The sequence below is a fragment of the Nerophis lumbriciformis genome, linkage group LG20 (assembly GCF_033978685.3).
Source record: "Nerophis lumbriciformis linkage group LG20, RoL_Nlum_v2.1, whole genome shotgun sequence".
NCBI lineage: Eukaryota > Metazoa > Chordata > Actinopteri > Syngnathiformes > Syngnathidae > Nerophis > Nerophis lumbriciformis.
Window position 1 is genome coordinate 1,244,618 of NC_084567.2, and position 19,723 is coordinate 1,264,340.

The following is a 19,723-nucleotide window of genomic DNA, read 5'->3' on the forward strand; positions in this document are numbered from 1 at the left end:
ATTTTGGACCATCTTAGAAAACACCTGGCTCTCCAAGTACCACCATGATGACATCATTACATACAGTAGTGTAGTAGATCTAAGTATTCATTAAGTACCACCATGATGACATCATTACATACAGTAGTGTAGTAGATCTAAGTATTCATTAAGTACCACCATAATGACATCATTAAATACAGTAGTGTAGTAGACCTAAGTATTCATTAAGTACCACCATAATGACAACATTAAAATACAGTAGTGTAGTAGACCTAAGTATTCATTAAGTACCACCATAATGACAACATTAAATACAGTAGTGTAGTAGACCTAAGTATTCATTAAGTACCAGCATAATGACAACATTAAATACAGTAGTGTAGTAGACCTAAGTATTCATTTTCATTAAGTACCAGCATAATGACAACATTAAATACAGTAGTGTAGTAGACCTAAGTATTCATTAAGTACCACCATAATGACAACATTAATAAATACAGTAGTGTAGTAGACCTAAGTATTCATTAAGTACCACCATAATGACAACATTAAAATACAGTAGTGTAGTAGATCTAAGCATTCATTAAGTACCACCATAATGACAACATTAAAATACAGTAGTGTAGTAGACCTACCGTATTTTCCGCACTATAAGGCGCACCTAAAAACCACAAATTTTCTCAAAAGCTGACAGTGCGCCTTATAACCCGGTGCGCTTTATATATGGATAAATATTAAGATTCATTTTCATAAAGTTTCGGTCTCGTAACTACGGTAAACAGCCGCCATCTTTTTTCCCGGTAGAACAGGAAGCGCTTCTTCTTCTACGCAAGCAACCGCCAAGGTAAGCACCCGCCCCCATAGAACAGGAAGCGCTTCTTCTTCTACTGTAAGCAACCACCCGCCCGCGTAGAAGAAGAAAAAGCGCGCGGATATTACCGTACGTTTCATTTCCTTTGTGTGTTTACATCTGTAAAGACCACAAAATGGCTCCTACTAAGCGACAGGGATCCGGTTCATGAAAAGACGCAATCTCTCCATCCGCACACGGATTACTATTTCACAGCAACTGATATTCCTGTGAACCGCACTGTGGATACAACGGGAGCACGTACGGTGAATATTCGCACCACAGGGAATGAGAAGTCATCCTTCACTGTGGTTCTAGCTTGCCATGCTAATGGCCAGAAACTTCCACCCATGGTGATATTCAAAAGGAAGACCTTGCCAAAAGAGACCTTTCCAGCCGGCGTCATCATAAAAGCTAACTCGAAGGGATGGATGAAGAAAAGATGAGCGAGTGGTTAAGGTAAGTTTAAGTTTACGCGAAGAGACCGGGTGGCTTTTTTCACGCAGCTCTGTCCATGTTGATATACGTATGTTTGTGATTGCACATTTGCGTACATTTTGGGAGTGAACAGAGTTGTTAGAACGCTGGTTTTTAATATATTATTAAAGTTTGACTGACCTATCTGACTGTTTTTTTGACATTCCTTTAGCGCAGTTAGATGCGGCTTACAACACCGGGCGGCTTATAGGTGGACAAAGTTTTGAAATATGCCGTTCATTGAAGGCGCGGCTTTTAACCCAGGGCGCCTTATGGTGCGGAAAATACGGTAATTACGGGAAAACTGGAGTAGTTGGCAGGTATGCTATCGGCCGATAAATGCTTTAAAATGTGATATCGGAAATTATCGGTATCAGTTTCAAAAAGTAAAATGAATGACTTTTTAAAACACCGTTTTACGGCGCGGTACATATCCGGTAAAACATGGATATAAACCCAGCCAGCAGCCTCTCCACTCTCCCACACACAACACAGGAGTTGACGACTGCAGCATGAGAGGTTTACTGGCGACGCTTGATGACCTCATCAAATCGCCGCTTAACAACAAGAAGAGTGTGTTGTTGCCGGTGCTGTAGCCGTGGCTAACAAGCGAGCTCGCTCTGTGACTGACTAACAACACCAAGTCTATGGTTTGGGATTATTTTAAAGTGTGTCTGACGGATAAAAAACTGGCAATTTACAATGACTGCAAAAAGTTGGTTATGCGAGGAGGAACCGAGACGTCTTCCTTTAATACGAGCAATTTGATCTCCCACCTCATCAAGAATCATAAGGAGATACACCATGAATACAAGCAGGAGATGGATGAAAAGCAAACCGCGAAAAAAAAGTAGTACCACACAATTGTCGCTTAAAGACTGCGCCGAGAAAAAACAAAAATATTACAAAAACCACCCCGGGGCGAAAGCTCACGTTGTGGTCAGGGACAACACACGACGGTGGAGTTTGGTGTGGCTAGTCTGGCCTGCATGGCGCACAGTGAGCGGAGGTGCCCTGTCTCAATGCAGCATGTCAGAAGCTCTGACTGACTGCTAGGCCACTTCAAGCACTCACCACTAGCTTGCAGCACATTTGTTACACTCATACAAATATGTTAGAGCAGGGCAGATTGAGCCCAGTTTATAATTTCCTGTTATACAGTATACCAGGCAGTCTTGCACTAAAGGTGGACTATGTTATTGTTTACTTTATTACTCTAGTGTACTCTGGACTGAAGGTGTGTGCCTTCATTGTTTTTGTAGCTCATAAATTATCATGTAGAAAGTTGGAACGCAAATGGCGCGCGACCAAGCTTGAGGTTTTCCATCAAGCATGGAGTGATAGTTTAATATCGTATAAACGCATGCTTACCTTAGCTAAAGCTAAATATTACTCAAATCTCATCCGCCTCAACAAAAACGACCCTAAATTTTTGTTTAGTACAGTAGCATCGCTAACCCAACAAGGGACTCCTCCCAATAGCTCCACCCACTCGGCAGATGACTTTATGAATTTCTTTAATAAGAAAATTGAACTCATTAGAAAGGAGATTAAAGACAATGCATCCCAGCTACAACTGGGTTCTATTAACACAGATACAACTGTATCTATGACGGATACTGCAATACAAAATAGTCTCTCTCTTTTTGATGAAATAACATTAGAGGAACTATTACGGCGTGTAAGTGGGATAAAACAAACAACATGTTTACTTGACCCACTTCCTGGGAAACTTATCAAGGAGCTTTTTGTATTATTAGGTCCATCAGTGCTAAATATTATAAACTTATCACTTTCCTCTGGCACTGTTCCCCTAGCATTCAAGAAAGCGGTTATTCATCCTCTGCTCAAAAGACCTAACCTTGATCCTGACCTCATGGTAAACTATCGACCGGTGTCCCACCTTCCCTTTATTTCCAAAATCCTCGAAAAAATTGTCGCACAGCAGCTAAATGAACACTTAGTGTCTAACAATCTCTGTGAACCTTTTCAATCCGGTTTCAGGGCAAATCACTCTACGGAGACAGCCCTCGCAAAAATGACTAATGATCTACTGCTAACGATGGATTCTGATGCGTCATCTATGTTGCTGCTTCTTGATCTTAGCGCTGCTTTCGATACCGTCGATCATAATATTTTAATAGAGCGTATCAAAACACGTATTGGTATGTCAGACTTAGCTTTGTCGTGGTTTAACTCTTATCTTACTGACAGGATGCAATGCGTCTCCCATAATAATGTGACCTCGGACTATGTTAAGGTAACGTGCGGAGTTCCTCAAGGTTCGGTTCTTGGCCCTGCACTCTTTAGTATTTACATGCTGCCGCTAGGCGACATCATACGCAAATACGGTGTTAGCTTTCATTGTTATGCTGATGACAGCCAACTCTACATGCCCCTAAAGCTGACCAACACGCCGGATTGTAGTCAGCTGGAGGCGTGTCTTAATGAAATTAAACAATGGATGTCCGCTAACTTCTTGCAACTCAACGCCAAGAAAACGGAAATGCTGATTATCGGTCCTGCTAAACACCGACATTTGTTTAGTGATACCACCTTGGCATTTGACAGCCAAACAATTACACAAGGCGAATTGGTAAAGAATCTGGGTATTATCTTCCACCCAACTCTCTCCTTTGAGTCACACATTAAGAGTGTTACTAAAACGGCCTTCTTTCATCTCCGTAATATCGCTAAAATTCGTTCTATTTTATCCACTAGCGACGCTGAGATCATTATTCATGCGTTCGTTACGTCTCGTCTCGACTACTGTAACGTATTATTTTGGGGTCTCCCTATGTCTAGCATTAAAAGACTACAATTGGTACAAAATGCGGCTGCTAGACTTTTGACAAGAACAAGAAAGTTTGATCATATTACGCCTATACTGGCTCACCTGCACTGGCTTCCTGTGCACTTAAGATGTGACTTTAAGGTTTTACTACTTACGTATAAAATACTACACGGTCTAGCTCCGTCCTATCTTGTCGATTGCATTGTACCATATGTCCCGGCAAGAAATCTGCGTTCAAAGAACTCCGGCTTATTAGTGATTCCCAGAGCCCAAAAAAAGTCTGCTGGCTATAGAGCGTTTTCTATTGGGGCTCCAGTACTATGGAATGCCCTCCCGGTAACAGTTAGAGATGCTACCTCAGTAGAAGCATTTAAGTCCCATCTTAAAACTCATTTGTATACTCTAACCTTTAAATAGCCCCCCTGTTAGACCAGTTGATCTGCCGTTTCTTTTCTTTTCTCCTCTGCTCCCCTTTTCCTTGTGGAGGGGGGGGAGCACAGGTCCGGTGGCCATGGATGAAGTGCTGGCTGTCCAGAGTCGGGACCTGGGGTGGACCGCTCGCCTGTGCATCGGCTGGGAACATCTCTACGCTGCTGACCCGTCTCCGCTCGGGATGGTGTCCTGCTGGCCTTACTATGGACTGGACTCTTACTATTATGTTGGATCCACTATGGACTGGACTCTCACAATATCATGTCAGACCCACTCGACATCCATTGCTTTCGGTCTCCCCTAGAGGGGGGGGGGGTTTACCCACATATGCGGTCCTCTCCAAGGTTTCTTATAGTCATTCACATCGACGTCCCACTGGGGTGAGTTTTTCCTTGCCCTAATGTGGGCTTTGTACCGAGGATGTGGTTGTGGCTTGTGCAGCCCTTTGAGACACTTGTGATTTAGGGCTATATAAATAAACATTGATTGATTGTAGCTGTTTTAAGGCATGTTTAAAAAAAAGGAGAATAATGCACTTTCTTAGATTTAGACTTAGACTTAGTGAAAGTCAGAGTAGTATTTCCCATAGTATTAGTGGGTGTCAGGATTATCTCAGGGAGAGCATGTCCCAAATTCCAAGCTGCTGTTTTGAGGCATGTTAAAAAAAAAAGCACTTTGTGACTTCAATAATAAATATGGCAGTGCCATGTTGGCACTTTTTTCCATAACTTGAGTTGAAGTTGTTCTTTTATTTTGGAAAACCTTGTTACATTGTTTAATGCATCCAGCAGGGCATCACAACAAAAGTAGGCATAATAATGTGTTAATTCCATGACCGTATATATCGGTCGATATCGGAATCGGTAATTAAGAGTTGGACAGAATTGGAATATCGGATATCTCTAAAGACAACACATGTTGTTCTTGTTTTATGCATTCTAATTGGTAAACTATGGCAAGTACGAGGTGGAGCTAACGGGAGTCATCTATTCCACCCATAAAGCCCTCTAAAAACATGCCAAAACCACCAAGAATACTCTATTTACATGTTGTGCCCTGCAAATTAACCAACTATTGGGGATATTGTTATTATAAGCGCTAATGCAGAGGAACTACTTTTAGCGGCGCTGTGCTCTCAGAGAGCTAACTAGCTTATTGATTGATTGATTGAAACTTTTTTATTAGTAGATTGCACAGTACAGTACATATACCGTACAATTGACCACTAAATGGTAACACCCCAATAAGTTTTTCTACTTGATGTCCACGTAAATCAATTCATGGTACAAATATATACCATTAGCATAATACAGTCATATGCTGCTATATTGACCTATTGAGCTGCTGCATCGCCTCCGAGTTGGTGAAAGTTAAATCCAGATTATAAACCATGCCTCTCACCTGGATAGTAGAAGGTTGTGGTCATAAACCGAGAAGTTGGTCAACTTTGACATCCAACTTAGACCCGGAGAGGGCGAGAAAGACACAAAAAGACACTCACTGCGCCACTTCAAAAAAATAATGTTTTACCTGCGAGAAGATAATGGTTAATTCTTTATCTAAACGTGAAGATATACACATCCCATCAGTCAGCACCCCAGTGAGAGCAGACAATGTACAGTAAGTGATTGTTTTAATATGTGTGTATGTCTTGTTTAGCACTTAGCAATACTGCTACTTGCTGGATCTGTTCATTACTCAGCTTCTTAAACTTGTAGATCATCCTCCTTATATTCAGGCTCAAAAATACAAGTTTCTGGATCATCATTTGTCCCAAAGTAGTCTCTCATGAAGTCTGTCATGACTAGTAATGTTGTTCTTGAAGGAAATAGCCAATGTTGTGAGGCATCTTTGAAATGAATACACCACTGCATACCTGCCAACTTTTGAAATCAGAAAAACCTAGTAGCCAGGGTCCAAAATGCAAAGTGCAAAATGATTATTAGCATTCAGACAGGTTAAAATGTTGCTAGAACTATCACTGTTTGGGCGACGAAAAACGTTGAAAGTTTTCCACTTGTATCGCTAGCAACGGCATTAGACTTGTGTTTTTTTGTCCCAACGTGGTCTTTTACATCGCTAATTCCTCCGTGTCCGATCGAAAAATCTTGTCTGCACAAGGTGCAATTGGCGTAGTTTTCACCCTTTTTGGAACGGATAATTATTCCCGGATAGGCTTTTGAATATTCTTCACGGAATGACTGCAGTTTTCTTTTCCGTTTAAGACTCGTTTGCCATTTTTCTCCGGCTGATTCCATGATCGTTCGCTCGTTTGGAAACAATGGCAACTGTATGGCGTCACACTAGTGCCAAAAATCCGAGCGCATAAAAACTGTTATTGCGCGCTGATTCTCCTCTTCGTGCGCGCGCGCGACACCATTTTGCGCGCGCGTGGTGCCTTTCTGCGCGCGCGCGACGCCTTTCTGCGCGCTCTCTGTGTACTCCTGGCATCTCTCCTCGCGCTGTCATGTTTCTTTTTGGCACTTTGGGGGCGGGTATGCTTAGATGGCCCCTCCTTTCTGATTGGCTGTGAGCATTTTTCATATGACCAATCATTCTCCAGCGTAGCAACGTTGTAGCCATCTTACTTCAGACATCTAGCCTCAATCATTACATTGATGTCAATGGTACATGTACTACTTAAATTACCATAACTTGCTCGATTTTCGACCAATTTACAAACAGTTTGCCTTGTTACAAATCTTATTACATGTAGATATGACATAGGATGCTGTACCTGTTGAAATTACCTCTTTCGCTTTAAAAAAAAAATGACTTAATTGTGCAACATAGTTGTGTAGGGTCAGTGTTAGTCAGTTCTCTGATTATTTTAAACTGTTTCAGAATACATTATTAAAAGCTATTTTTAACATTTTAAAAACAAAATTCAAAGATTATTTCATTAATTTTATGGCTGAATCAAAAGAAATTCCATAAATTAGAAAACAAATGTTCAAGAAGAAGTGAAAATATAAAATAATGTTATTGCTGGTGGACCAGTTGTGGCTGAAAGATGTGATTATGGTGTTTGTTGTCTTATTATTTATTTGGGTCACATTTTGTATTACCCTGTATTGTGTTTATGTGCTATGAAATAACCTTCATCAGCGCACGACATTTTTTTATCCACTTCTTCCTCCGTAAATCTTGATACATATTGACGATGACCCGCCCTGCTATACTTCTGATTGGCTCTGAGCATTTTTCAGCGTTTTTCGCCTGACCAATCAGACAGGAGGGGCCGTATAAGCATACCCGCCCCCAAAGTGCCAAAAAGAAACATGACAGCGCGAGGAGAAATGCCAGGAGTACACAGAGAGCGCGCAGAAAGGCACCGCGCGCACGCTAAAAAGGCACCACGCGCGCGCAAAATGGTGTCGCGCGCGCGCACGAAGTGGAGAATCAGCGCGCGATAACAGTTTTTATGCGCTCGGATTTTTGGCACTAATGTGACGCCATACAACTGGTGCCTCGTGCTTGGCAGCGGTGCTATAAATAGCCTTGCGCATGGCATTCGGAATGGCTCGATAGGAAGTTACGGGAAGCAGTGTCGATCGTCATTGTTGTTACGCGATTTCGTGAATAAAACTTTAAAAAAAAAAATTTTTTTTAATTAATGAAAAAACGTATTTTTTATCACTGCAACCGTAACCCGGAATAGGTTGATGAAAACCGTACTAATTACGGGAAAACCGGAGTAGTTGGCAGGTATGCCACTGTATGCTATAAATGAGCGAAATACATAAATTAGTGATTTTAAGGGAATGTTACTATATTACATATATACTTACATAAAACGTTGAAAGAGGCTTTTGGGTGTTTTCTAGAGCGCTTTGTAGGCGGAATAGAGCGACTCCAATTACCTCCATTGCTAGCTGACTTTTGCTAGCATTAATTTACAAGTTAGAATGCTTTTTTTTTTTTTTTTTTTTTAAACACACATGCTTGTATCAATTCCCCATAAGTGCAGTTCTCCCTTAAATGTCACAAAATGCCATAAACTAGGAAATGTTTTAAATATGTTTTGGTACCGGATCAGGCATCGTTTTTCAAGTACTGTTTTGTATGGGTTAGGATGTAAACCATACCCATTGACATAGTTCGAGGGGAGGGGGTCACATGTCCCCTGCACTTTTTACGCTCCAAAAATAACGTAACGCTATCGAATGGAGATAAGTCAAGTCTCTTTGGACCGCCCGCAAACTCATTGTGGCAGCACCTTCGTGCCAACGTGACAATGATTGACAGCACGCGGCAGCCGACCAATCGACGGTTCAAAGCGAGATACGTGTAAGAGCGAGTGGCGATCATTCCCACGAGACATTTGTGACAAAAATGCTTTGTAAACGTTTGTGAGACACTGTTGCAGGCAAAACTAGCTAGTCAAATGTAAATGAATAAATGACAAGGTGCTTCATATGGAATGTAATAAATAAACCTTGTCACTGAAGCATTGTGGATTTATCTACAATGGCAGTAATTATCACGTCAGACTCTGGTGGTCTAACACTCACTGATCATGATGTAGAGAGCAGGAAAAATTGTGTTTGATCTCCGTCAAAGTTACAAACACATGTAAGTAGCGGATAGCCCACATTATTTTTATTTTGCCCTAAAAATAATTTATAATGCATTTTCCAGTAATGCAAAACAGGCATCTAATCCTTCTAACCACGCCCCCTGTACTCTAGCCAATTGTGTCGCCCACTTCTTCTATCCAAATTCCACCCTTGACAATATCCTTCCCTACTAGGTTGATACAGTGCTCACGTATCTAGTCTGCTATATACCGTATTTTCCGCACTATAAGGCGCACCGGATTATTAGCCGCACCTTCTATGAATTACATATTTCATAATTTTGTCCACCAATAAGCCGCCCCGGACTAAAAGCCGCGCCTACGCTGCGCTAAAGTGAATGTCAAAAAAACGCTGCGCTAAAGTGAATGTCAAAAAACAGTCAGATAGTTCAGTCAAACTTTAATAATATATTGAAAACCAGCGTTCTAACAACTCTGTCCCAAAATGTACGCAAATGTGCAATCACAAACATAGTAAAATTCAAAATGGTGTAGAGCAATAAATAGCAACATAATGTTGCTCGAACGTTAATGTCACAACACACAAAATAAACATAGCGCTCACCTTCTGAAGTTATTCTTCATTCGTAAATCCTTCGAATTCTTCGTCTTCGGTGTCCGAATTGAAAAGTTGCGCAAGCGTGGGATCCAAAAATGGCCGGTTCCGTCTCGTAGAAGTCATCGGATTCAGTGTCGCTGTTGTTGTGCAGCAGTTCTGTGAATCCTGCCTTCCGGAAAGCTCGGACCACAGTTGTGACCGAAATATCTGCCCAGGCATTTACGATCCACTGGCAGATGTTGGCGTATGTCGACCGGCGCTATCTGCCCGTCTTAGTGAAGGTGTGTTCGCCTTCGGAGCTGTGTGAAAAAAGCCACCCGGCCTCTTCGCGTAAACTTCCCTTAACCACTCGCTCATCTTTTCTTCATCCATCCATCCCTTCGAGTTAGCTTTTATGATGACGCCGGCTGGAAAGGTCTCTTTTGGCAAGGTCTTCCTTTTGAATGTCACCCTGGGTGGAAGTTAGCATGGCAAGCTAGAACCACAGTGAAGGATGACTCCTCATTCTCTGTGGTGCGAATATTCACCGTACGTGCTCCCGTTCCACAGTGCAGTTCACAGGAATATCAGTTGCTGTGAAATACGGTAGTAATCCGTGTGCGGATGGAGAGATTGCGTCTTTTTATGAACCGGATCCTTGTCCTTTGTAGGAGCCATTTTGTGGTCTTTACAGATGTAAACAGGAAATGAAACGTACGGTGATATCCGCGCGTTTTTTCTTCTTCTTCCGGGGGCGGGTGAAGCGCTTCCTGTTCTATGGGGGCGGGTGAAGCGCTTCCTGTTCTATGGGGGCGGGTGCTTTCCTTGGCGGTTGCTTGCGTAGAAGAAGAAGCGCTTCCTGTTCTACCGGGAAAAAAGATGGCGGCTGTTTACCGAAGTTGCGAGACCGAAACTTTATGAAAATGAATCGTAATAAAGCGCACCGGGTTATTAGGCGCACTGTCAGCTTTTGAGAAAAATTGTGGTTTTTAGGTGCGCCTTATAGTGCGGAAAATACGGTATATCTAATATCCAGCTGTATATATATATTTACATGTGTGAACATGTTACAGCATACGCCAGGGGTGCCCACGCTTTTTCTGCAGGCCAGCTACTTTTCAATTGACCCAGTGGAGGGGATCTACCTCATTCAAATATATCATTTATATTGATTTATGAATCTACCTGATTCATAAATATCATTTACCGTATTTTCCGCACTATAAGGCGCACCTAAAAACCACAAATTTTCTCAAAAGCTGACAGTGCGCCTTATAACCCGGTGCACTTTATATATGGATAAATATTAAGATTCATTTTCATAAAGTTTCGGTCTCGCAACTTCGGTAAACAGCCGCCATCTTTTTTCCCGGTAGAACAGGAAGCGCTTCTTCTTCTACGCAAGCAACCGCCAAGGTAAGCACCCGCCCCCATAGAACAGGAAGCGCTTCTTCTTCTACTGTAAGCAACCACCCGCCCGCGTAGAAGAAGAAAAAGCGCGCGGATATTACCGTACGTTTCTTTTCCTTTGTGTGTTTACATCTGTAAAGACCACAAAATGGCTCCTACTAAGCGACAGGGATCTGGTTCATGAAAAGACGCAATCTCTCCATCCGCACACGGATTACTATTTCACAGCAACTGATATTCCTGTGAACCGCACTGTGGATTCAACGGGAGCACGTACGGTGAATATTCGCACCACAGGGAATGAGAAGTCATCCTTCACTGTGGTTCTAGCTTGCCATGCTAATGGCCAGAAACTTCCACCCATGGTGATATTCAAAAGGAAGACCTTGCCAAAAGAGACCTTTCCAGCCGGCGTCATCATAAAAGCTAACTCGAAGGGATGGATGGATGAAGAAAAGATGAGCGAGTGGTTAAGGTAAGTTTACGCGAAGAGGCCGGGTGGCTTTTTTCACGCAGCTCCGTCCATGTTGATATACGACTCCATGCGCGCCCACATCACGCTGGTTTTTAATATATTATTAAAGTTTGACTGACCTATCTGACTGTTTTTTTGACATTCCCTTTAGCGCAGTTAGATGCGGCTTATAACACGGGGCGGCTTATAGGTGGACAAAGTTTTGAAATATGCCGTTCATTGAAGGCGCGGCTTATAACCCAGGGCGGCTTATGGTGCGGAAAATACGGTAAATGTCTTGGTTTTTCCTCCCTCTGAAAATCCTATTAAATGTTTAACAAGCCATCCTATAATAATAAAACAGCTATTAATGTAACAATACAATAAAACAAATATATTTAATGATGTTTTTTTCATTATTTTAACAATAGGCTAATGTATATTACTTTATATGGATTCTACAAGAAACACAAAACTTAAAAAATAAGGGATTTACAATTGCACACACAAGGTTTTGTGCAGCTTCACTCATTGTAAAGGAAGATAATGTGCTTCGTACACCTGCAGGACCGCAAGCAAGGTCGCAGAGAAAATGCGGGCTGGAATTTGAGTGATGTGGGCATTTTCTATATGAACAAGTGGAATTGATTGGATACCGACGCACGAAAGGGGCTCTCTACCTTACGCTACGAAGTGAGGGGAAACTGAGTGAATAATAACAGGTTATATGATTATTTATTTAAACTCATATTCGGGCCACTTTATAATGAATATGTCGGCATTTATTTGTAAAAAAAAACAAAAAAACACCAAATTATTTAGGGGGGCTTAAGAATATTTTAGGGGGGCTTTAGCCCCCCTAAAATAGGCCTAACAACGCCAATGATCTACCTCATTCATATATATCATTTATATTCATTTATTTATGAATCTACCTCATTCATATATATCATTTATATTCATTTATTTATGAAAGAGACATTAACATTCCTTTCTTTCATGAAGACAAGAATATAAGTTGGTATGATTGTGATGACTTGCATTGATTGGAATCAGACAGTAGTGATGATAACCTCCGCATTTTCCAATGGAGGAGAAAATAAGTCCTCCTTTCTGTCCAATACCACATCAAAGTGCTTGCATTTTGCCATCTTATTTGTCCAGCTTCCATACTCCTTTTTATACATTTTACAATAAATACATTTTACAATAAATACATTGGCGGAAAACTCCGTAGCTTGCTAGCTTGCGCACGCCAGCTTTCTGAGACTCTTATTTTGTTAGCGCAGGCAGGATGAAGCAGCGCTTTTATTGTGAAGACAGGAACTGTGCGCTCGGTCTTTAGAGTTTTGACGTGCCAGAGTCTGTTGAAATAAAAATTGTTTCTGGCCTTAATAATGATCTGGCAGCAGCCAGCGTCATCTCACAAGACCCTCGGGTGCCGTGATCGCTAATTTCTAGGTACCGTATTTTCCGCACTATTAGCCGCACCTAAAAACCACAAATTTACTCAAAAGCTGACAGTGCGGCTTATAACCCGGTGCGCTTTATATATGGATTAATATTAAGATTCATTTTCATAAAGTTTAGGTCTCGCAACTACGGTAAACAGCCGCCATCTTTTTTCCCAGTAGAAGAGGAAGTGCTTCTTCTTCTACGGTAAGCAACCGCCAAGGTAAGCACCCGCCCCCATAGAAGAAGAAGCGCGCGGGTATTACGTTTCATTTCCTTTGTGTGTTTACATCTGTAAAGACCACAAAATGGCTCCTACTAAGCGACACACTGTGGTTCTAGCTTGCCATGCTAATGGCCAGAAACTTCCACCCATGGTGATATTCAAAAGGAAGACCTTGCCAAAAGAGAACTTTCCAGCCGGCGTCATCATAAAAGCTAACTCGAAGGGATGGATGGATGAAGAAAAGATGAGCGAGTGGTTAAGGGAAGTTTACGCGAAGAGGCCGGGTGGCTTTTTTCACGCAGCTCCGTCCATGTTGATATACGACTCCACGCGCCCCCACATCACAGATGGTGTCAAAAAACAAGTGAAGCACACAAATACAACACTCGCCGTCATTCCGGGTGGATTAACCAAAGAACTCCAACCGCTCGATATTGGTGTCAACAAGGCATTTAAAGCATGACTGCGAACGGCGTGGGAACAATGGATGACCGAAGGCGAACACACATTCACTAAGACAGGCAGACAGCGCCGGACGACATACGCCAACATCTGCCAGTGGATCGTAAATGCCTGGGCGGATATTTCGGTCTCAACTGTGGTCCGAGCTTTCCGGAAGGCAGGATTCACGGAACTGCTGGAAAAACAACAGCGACACTGACTCTGATGACTTCGACGAGACGGAGCCGGCCATTTTGGATCCCGTAATTCGCCCAACTTTTTAATTCGGACACCGTAGGAGAAGAATTCGAGGGATTTATGAATGAAGAATAACTTCAGAAAGTGAGTGTTATGTTTATTTTGTGTGTTGTGACATTAACGTTCGAGCAACATTAAGTTATTGCTATTGCTCTGCACTATTTTGAATTTTACTATGTTTGTGATTGCACATTTGCACATTACCGTACATTTTGGGAGTGAACAGAGTTGTTAGAACGCTGGTTTTTAATATATTATTAAAGTTTAACTGACCTATCTGACTGTTTTTTTGACATTCCCTGTAGCGCAGTTAGATGCGGCTTATAACACGGGGCGGCTTATAGGTGGACAAAGTTTTGAAATATGCCGTTCATTGAAGGCGCGGCTTATAACACGGGGCGGCTTATGGTGCGGAAAATACGGTATTGCAATGGGTGACCGCATATAGCGTAACACACACTCAACGACAACAACAAACCCACGAGGAAAAGTTTCAACATGGCAAGCAACAGCAGCAGTGAGTTGAATGAACAGGATACCGGTACACCACAACTGATGGACGGGAATACTTTAAGGGGGAAGAACAGAAAGTTTGACTTAAAGTTCAAGCTAGCGGTTGTGAAGTATGCGGAGCAGAATTCTGGTTTGGCAGCGGCCAGGCAGTTTAACGTTGACCCAAAACGTGTACGAGAATGGAAACAAAAAAAGGGAGAACTACAATCTCAGTCGGCAATCGATGGAAAACGGGCTCGCTTATCTGGTGGAGGTAGGAAGAAAGTGAGCGACGAGCTTGATGCTAATTTGTGTCAGCGGATACATCACGTTCGTGGACTGAACCACCGTGTGTCCCGCAAAATGATCCGCATTAAGGCAAAGGACAGTGACAGTATTATTGTTCTGTTTTGATGGTGGGTTTTATACTTGAGTACTTGGTACCATCATTTTATTTTTCGCGGTAGGCTGCTTTATTTAAAAAGTTTATTTATTTTTAGTATTTGTATTCTATTTGACAATTGTTGCACTACGGTCATGTTGAGGCCTTGTTGATCTCTTGTCTTTTGATAGTCTTGTTTTTTTGTTTGTGTGTTTACATTAGCTTTTACATTTAAAGTTTTTAGTACGAAAAAAAATACTGGACACTAACCATTGTAACCAAATAATGGCCTGGTGCAAAAATAAATAAAAGCCTTGTGCAAATAACCGCCCGGGGTCTGACCCCATTTTGTGAAATAAACGCCCGGGCTACTATTTGGTAATATACGGTACATAAATAATTGATTTATAATCTAATTGTGAGCTCCCAAAAATTCCCACCCCTATCGCTAAATCTGTATTCACATTTTGTATTTGAGAATAGTGTTTATTAAAGAACTGCTAGCAGGTTGGAGGTATTTGATTCATGAAGGAAAATAATTGAAGTTCATCTATGGTTTAGTCGCCTTACCGTAGCGAGACGTAAGGACGCCATACGGTTGCAGCGTGCTTTCTTTCACAGGTCGGAATATTTTCTTGCCTATGCGGATTCTGAAATGTTGTGGTATGAAATCCACACACTGTCTCGTATTTGGTGAATATTAATATTCTGTGTGATTTTTGTAAATAAAAAAAAGAATAGAGGCCCCCAGTCTTGTCAAGAGGAGGCGGAGTCTACTTACGCATCAGCTTCCTCTGCTTCTTCTGCAGGCAGGACTTGACGTAGCGCTCCAGCTCCCGCAGCGTGGACGGTTTAAGGGTTTCGAAGTCGATCTCGATCTCGTCGGGGTTGGAATCCCTCAGCGAAGGTTCTCTGGACTGGATGATGTGGACCACGCGGCCCAGCTTCTCCCCGGGGAGCCGGTTGATGTCCAGACTCAGCTGCCGCTTCTCGTCGTAGGACATGGGCAGGGACGACTCCTCGCCGTCGTCTCCGTTGGCGGACGCGCCTCCCGCCGCCTTGCCGCCTTTCTTGGTTTGCCTGCACACATCAGGAGGGAGCGCAGTTAAGCTTTTCTTCAGTCCCAGCGTGCTCTCCAAGGACTCACCTGGTGGCCGTCACCGTGCTGTTGGCTTTGCGCGCCGGCGCCTTCTTCTGATTGGCTGCTTTGGGTTGCTGTGCGGCAGCCTTGGGCTTCTTGTCTTCCTCCAGCTTGGCCTTGTTGCCTTTGTCCTTGTCCTTCTTCTTGTCCTTGTCCTTCTTCTTCTCCTTCTTCTTCTTTGGCTTACTGACGGGCGCCTGCGACAGGACGGCCAGCTGCTCGTGCACAGCCTTCAGCTGAAGGGAAAAACCTCGTTAGCGAAACACTCCGTTCGTTCCAGGAAAAAAAAAATATGCCAGCAGAAAAAGAGAAAACTAGAATGTTCTTGACCTGTGATTGGCCGGCAGCACCAACCTGCTCCTGTAGCTCAGCCAATCGCGTGGCGCGCTCCTCCTCCGAGTCTGACGACTCATCTGAGGAGGAGTTGTTGCTGCTGTCGGACGAGGCGGTGCTTTTACTAACCAATGGCGTTGTGGACGGGACCGACGCCTCCAGGCCTTCATCCGGGATCTTAGCGAAACGCATCTCGAAGACGTCCTGCGGCGCGAGAGCGTACACTGTTGAGCGCGGGAAGAGCGGGCGACGGGTGCAGCTGTTGGAGAAGGAGGTGCGTACCTGCAGCTTGCGCGCCATGTCCACCACCTCGTGATCGGGGGGGTTGTACTTGTAGCAGTTGGAGAACATTAACCTGACGTCGGTGGCAAAACTCTGAGGGTCGCTGTACTCGCTTTGATCCATCTTTTTCTGAAAGGACAAACAGCACCATGTGATGGACATTCCACGTACAGGGGAGGAGGGGCTTGTTACCCTGACGCTGCTCAGGTCCATGGGGTGTTTGATGATGTCGTGGTAGTCGTGCAGCTCCAGAGCCTTTGCGTCCACTGGCTTGTAGAAGGGCCAGGCGTAGGCGGCGTGCTTTTTGGACAGCATCTCCTTCAGGATGGCGTCGCAGTGCTTCATCTGCTCGCCCAGCTTGCTGCTCTTCCTTCCCGCCGCCGCCGCGCCAGCACTTCCGATGTCGCCGGCTGCTACATCCTCGATGGTCTCGCGACGGGCTTTGGCGGGACGAGCGGCGGCCTCGCGGCGGGACGAGGCCAACTTGGCCGGTTTGTTGTCCTGTGCGGTGGGCGAGTCCGCGCGACCCGCGGAGATGGCCGACGTGGTGGGCGTGGTGGTGTCGGCTTTCCTTTTCACCCCCTTCTTCTGTTGGGGACACAAAGATAAACGAGGGGCGGGGCCAAACTACAGGATACCTGGGCTCTCGCATACCTTGACGACGGGCTGTGCAGAGGGCATCATGGCTGCGGGCGGCTGTGGAGCTGGGACAGGAGGCGGAGACTGGACATTTGTGGGCGTGGGCGAAATGACAGCCGTCTGGGAGGGGGATGGGTAGGATGCGGGAGGCGACGCTGAAGACTCCGCCTGCTGACTCACTGCCAAGCAAAAATAGTAACAATTAATAGTAGAGTATGACTGAAGTACACCGTAGACTCAGGTCAGTGTCATCACATCAAAACATTACGTTGATTGCCAGCTGGAGGGTGTGTCAGTCCATCGCTGCGAGCTCATTATTAAGAAAAAAATGACCGACAGGAAGGGGAGAAACACTTTTCATTTCAACAGACTCTCGCGCCGTACCTGCCGTCAAAACTCTAAAGACCGACTGCACAGTTCCTGTCTTCACAATAAAAGCACTGCACAAGCTAGCAAGCTACGGAGTTTGCCGCCAATGTATTTCTTGTAAAGTGTATAAAAAGGAATATGGAAGATGGACAAATAAGTCCACTATGGTACAGTCCACAATGGTGATGCTAAAGTACATTACAGTCCACTATGGTACAGTCCACAGTGGTGATGCTTAAGTACATTACAGTCCACTATGGTACAGTCCACAATGATAACGCTAAAGTACACTACAGTCCACTATGGTAAAGTCCACAGTGGGGATGCTAAAGTACATTACAGTCCACAATAACGCTAAAGTACACTACAGTCCACAATGGTGATGCTAAAGTACATTACAGTCCACTATGATACAGTCGACAATGGTGATGCTAAAGTACATTACAGTCCACAATGATGACGCTAAAGTACACTACAGTCCACTATGGTAGAGTCCACAATGGTGATGCTAAAGTACATTATAGTCCACAATGATAACGCTAAAGTACACTACAGTCCACTACGGTGATGCTAAAGTACACTACAGTCCACTACGGTGATGCTAAAGTACACTACAGTCCACTACGGTGATGCTAAAGTACACTACAGTCCACTACGGTGATGCTAAAGTACACTACAATCCACCATGATAACACTTAAGTACATTACAGTCCACTATTGTACAGTCCACAATGGTGATGCTAAAGTACATTACAGTCCACGATAATAATGCTAAAGTACACTACAGTCCACTATGATACAGTCCACAATGGTGATGCTAAAGTACATTACAGTCCACAATGATGACGCTAAAGTACACTACAGTCCACTATGGTACAGTCCACAATGGTGGTGCTAAAGTACATTACAGTCCACTGTGATAACGCTAAGTACATTACAGTCCACAATGGTACAGTCCACAATGATAACGCTTAAGTACACTACAGTCCACTATGGTACAGTCCACAATGATAACGCTAAAGTACACTACAGTCCACTATGGTACAGTCCACAATGATAACGCTAAAGTACACTACAGTCCACTATGGTACAGTCCACAATGATAACGCTAAAGTACACTACAGTCCACTATGGTAAAGTCCACAGTGGGGATGCTAAAGTACATTACAGTACACAATGGTGATGCTAAAGTACATTACAGTCCACAATGATAACGCTAAAGTACACTACAGTCCACTATGGTACAGTCCACAATGGTGATGCTAAAGAACATTACAGTCCACTGTGATAACGCTAAAGTACATTACAGTCAACTATGATACAGTCTACAATGGTGATGATAAAGTACATTACAGTCCACAATAATATTGCTTAAATATAGTACAGTCCACTATTGTAATACTAAAGTACATTACAGTTCACTGTGATATTGCTCGGTGCACAATAGAAAATATGTATTTTGTAGGGGTGTAACGGTACGTGTATTTGTATTGAACCGTTTCGGTACAGGGGTTCCGGTTCGGTTCGGAGGTGGACCGAACGAGTTTCCACACGGACATACTAAGTAGCGTAACGTACGTTGTGTAAACAATGCACACCGAGGCACAACACACGGCATGCTAGCAGCTAATGGGCTACGATAGGGCTAGGATAGACTGACCATACGTCCTCTTTTCACCGGACATGTCCTCTTTTGCGGAGCTGTCAGGGCGGAGTTTCTTAAATGCCTCAAATGTCCGGCATTTTGAGTTAAGGTTGCGTGTATTTTCAATGTACGTTCAGGGTTAAGAAGGGGTTAAAAACAAAACAAACAGCAGCATTGGTGAGGGAGGGGCAGAGACAGAGAGAGAGAGAGAGAGAGAGAGAGAGAGAGAGAGAGAGAGAGAGAGAGAGAGAGAGAGAGAGAGAGAGAGAGAGAGAGAGAGAGAGAGAGAGAGAGAGAGAGAGAGAGAGAGAGAGAGAGAGAGAGAGAGTTATGATAAACGCGCATGCGTCGCCAGGCTCTGCTTTTTATCCATACATTTATCACATTTAATTTGTTATTATCTATAGCAGGGGTGTCAAAAGGAGGCCATTTGCGGCCCACAGCTAATGTTTTAAAGGCCCACGGCCCATTCTAAAAATACTATTAAAATAAACAAAAACATAACAAAAGTGAAATAAAAAAGCTTAAAGGTTAATGTAATTTAGAA

The 19,723-nt window shown here is 43.5% G+C and overlaps 1 protein-coding gene across 2 annotated transcripts in view; it reads right to left on the minus strand.

Annotated features, from left to right (window-relative positions):
* The window catches only part of brd3b (bromodomain containing 3b), a 29,749-nt gene that overhangs the window by 1,490 nt on the left and 8,536 nt on the right, over positions 1–19,723 (minus strand). The window contains exons 6-11 of one of the 2 annotated variants that reach the window (XM_061980006.2): positions 17,178–17,341; positions 16,716–17,111; positions 16,524–16,652; positions 16,263–16,445; positions 15,915–16,144; positions 15,549–15,847 (exon numbers count right to left, since the gene is read on the minus strand). In XM_061980006.2, coding sequence (XP_061835990.1) covers positions 15,549–15,847; positions 15,915–16,144; positions 16,263–16,445; positions 16,524–16,652; positions 16,716–17,111; positions 17,178–17,341 — 1,401 coding nt within the window. Of the gene's footprint in view, positions 1–15,548; positions 15,848–15,914; positions 16,145–16,238; positions 16,446–16,523; positions 16,653–16,715; positions 17,112–17,177; positions 17,342–19,723 lie in introns of both variants that reach the window. The other variant, XM_061980005.2, reaches the window with a different exon arrangement.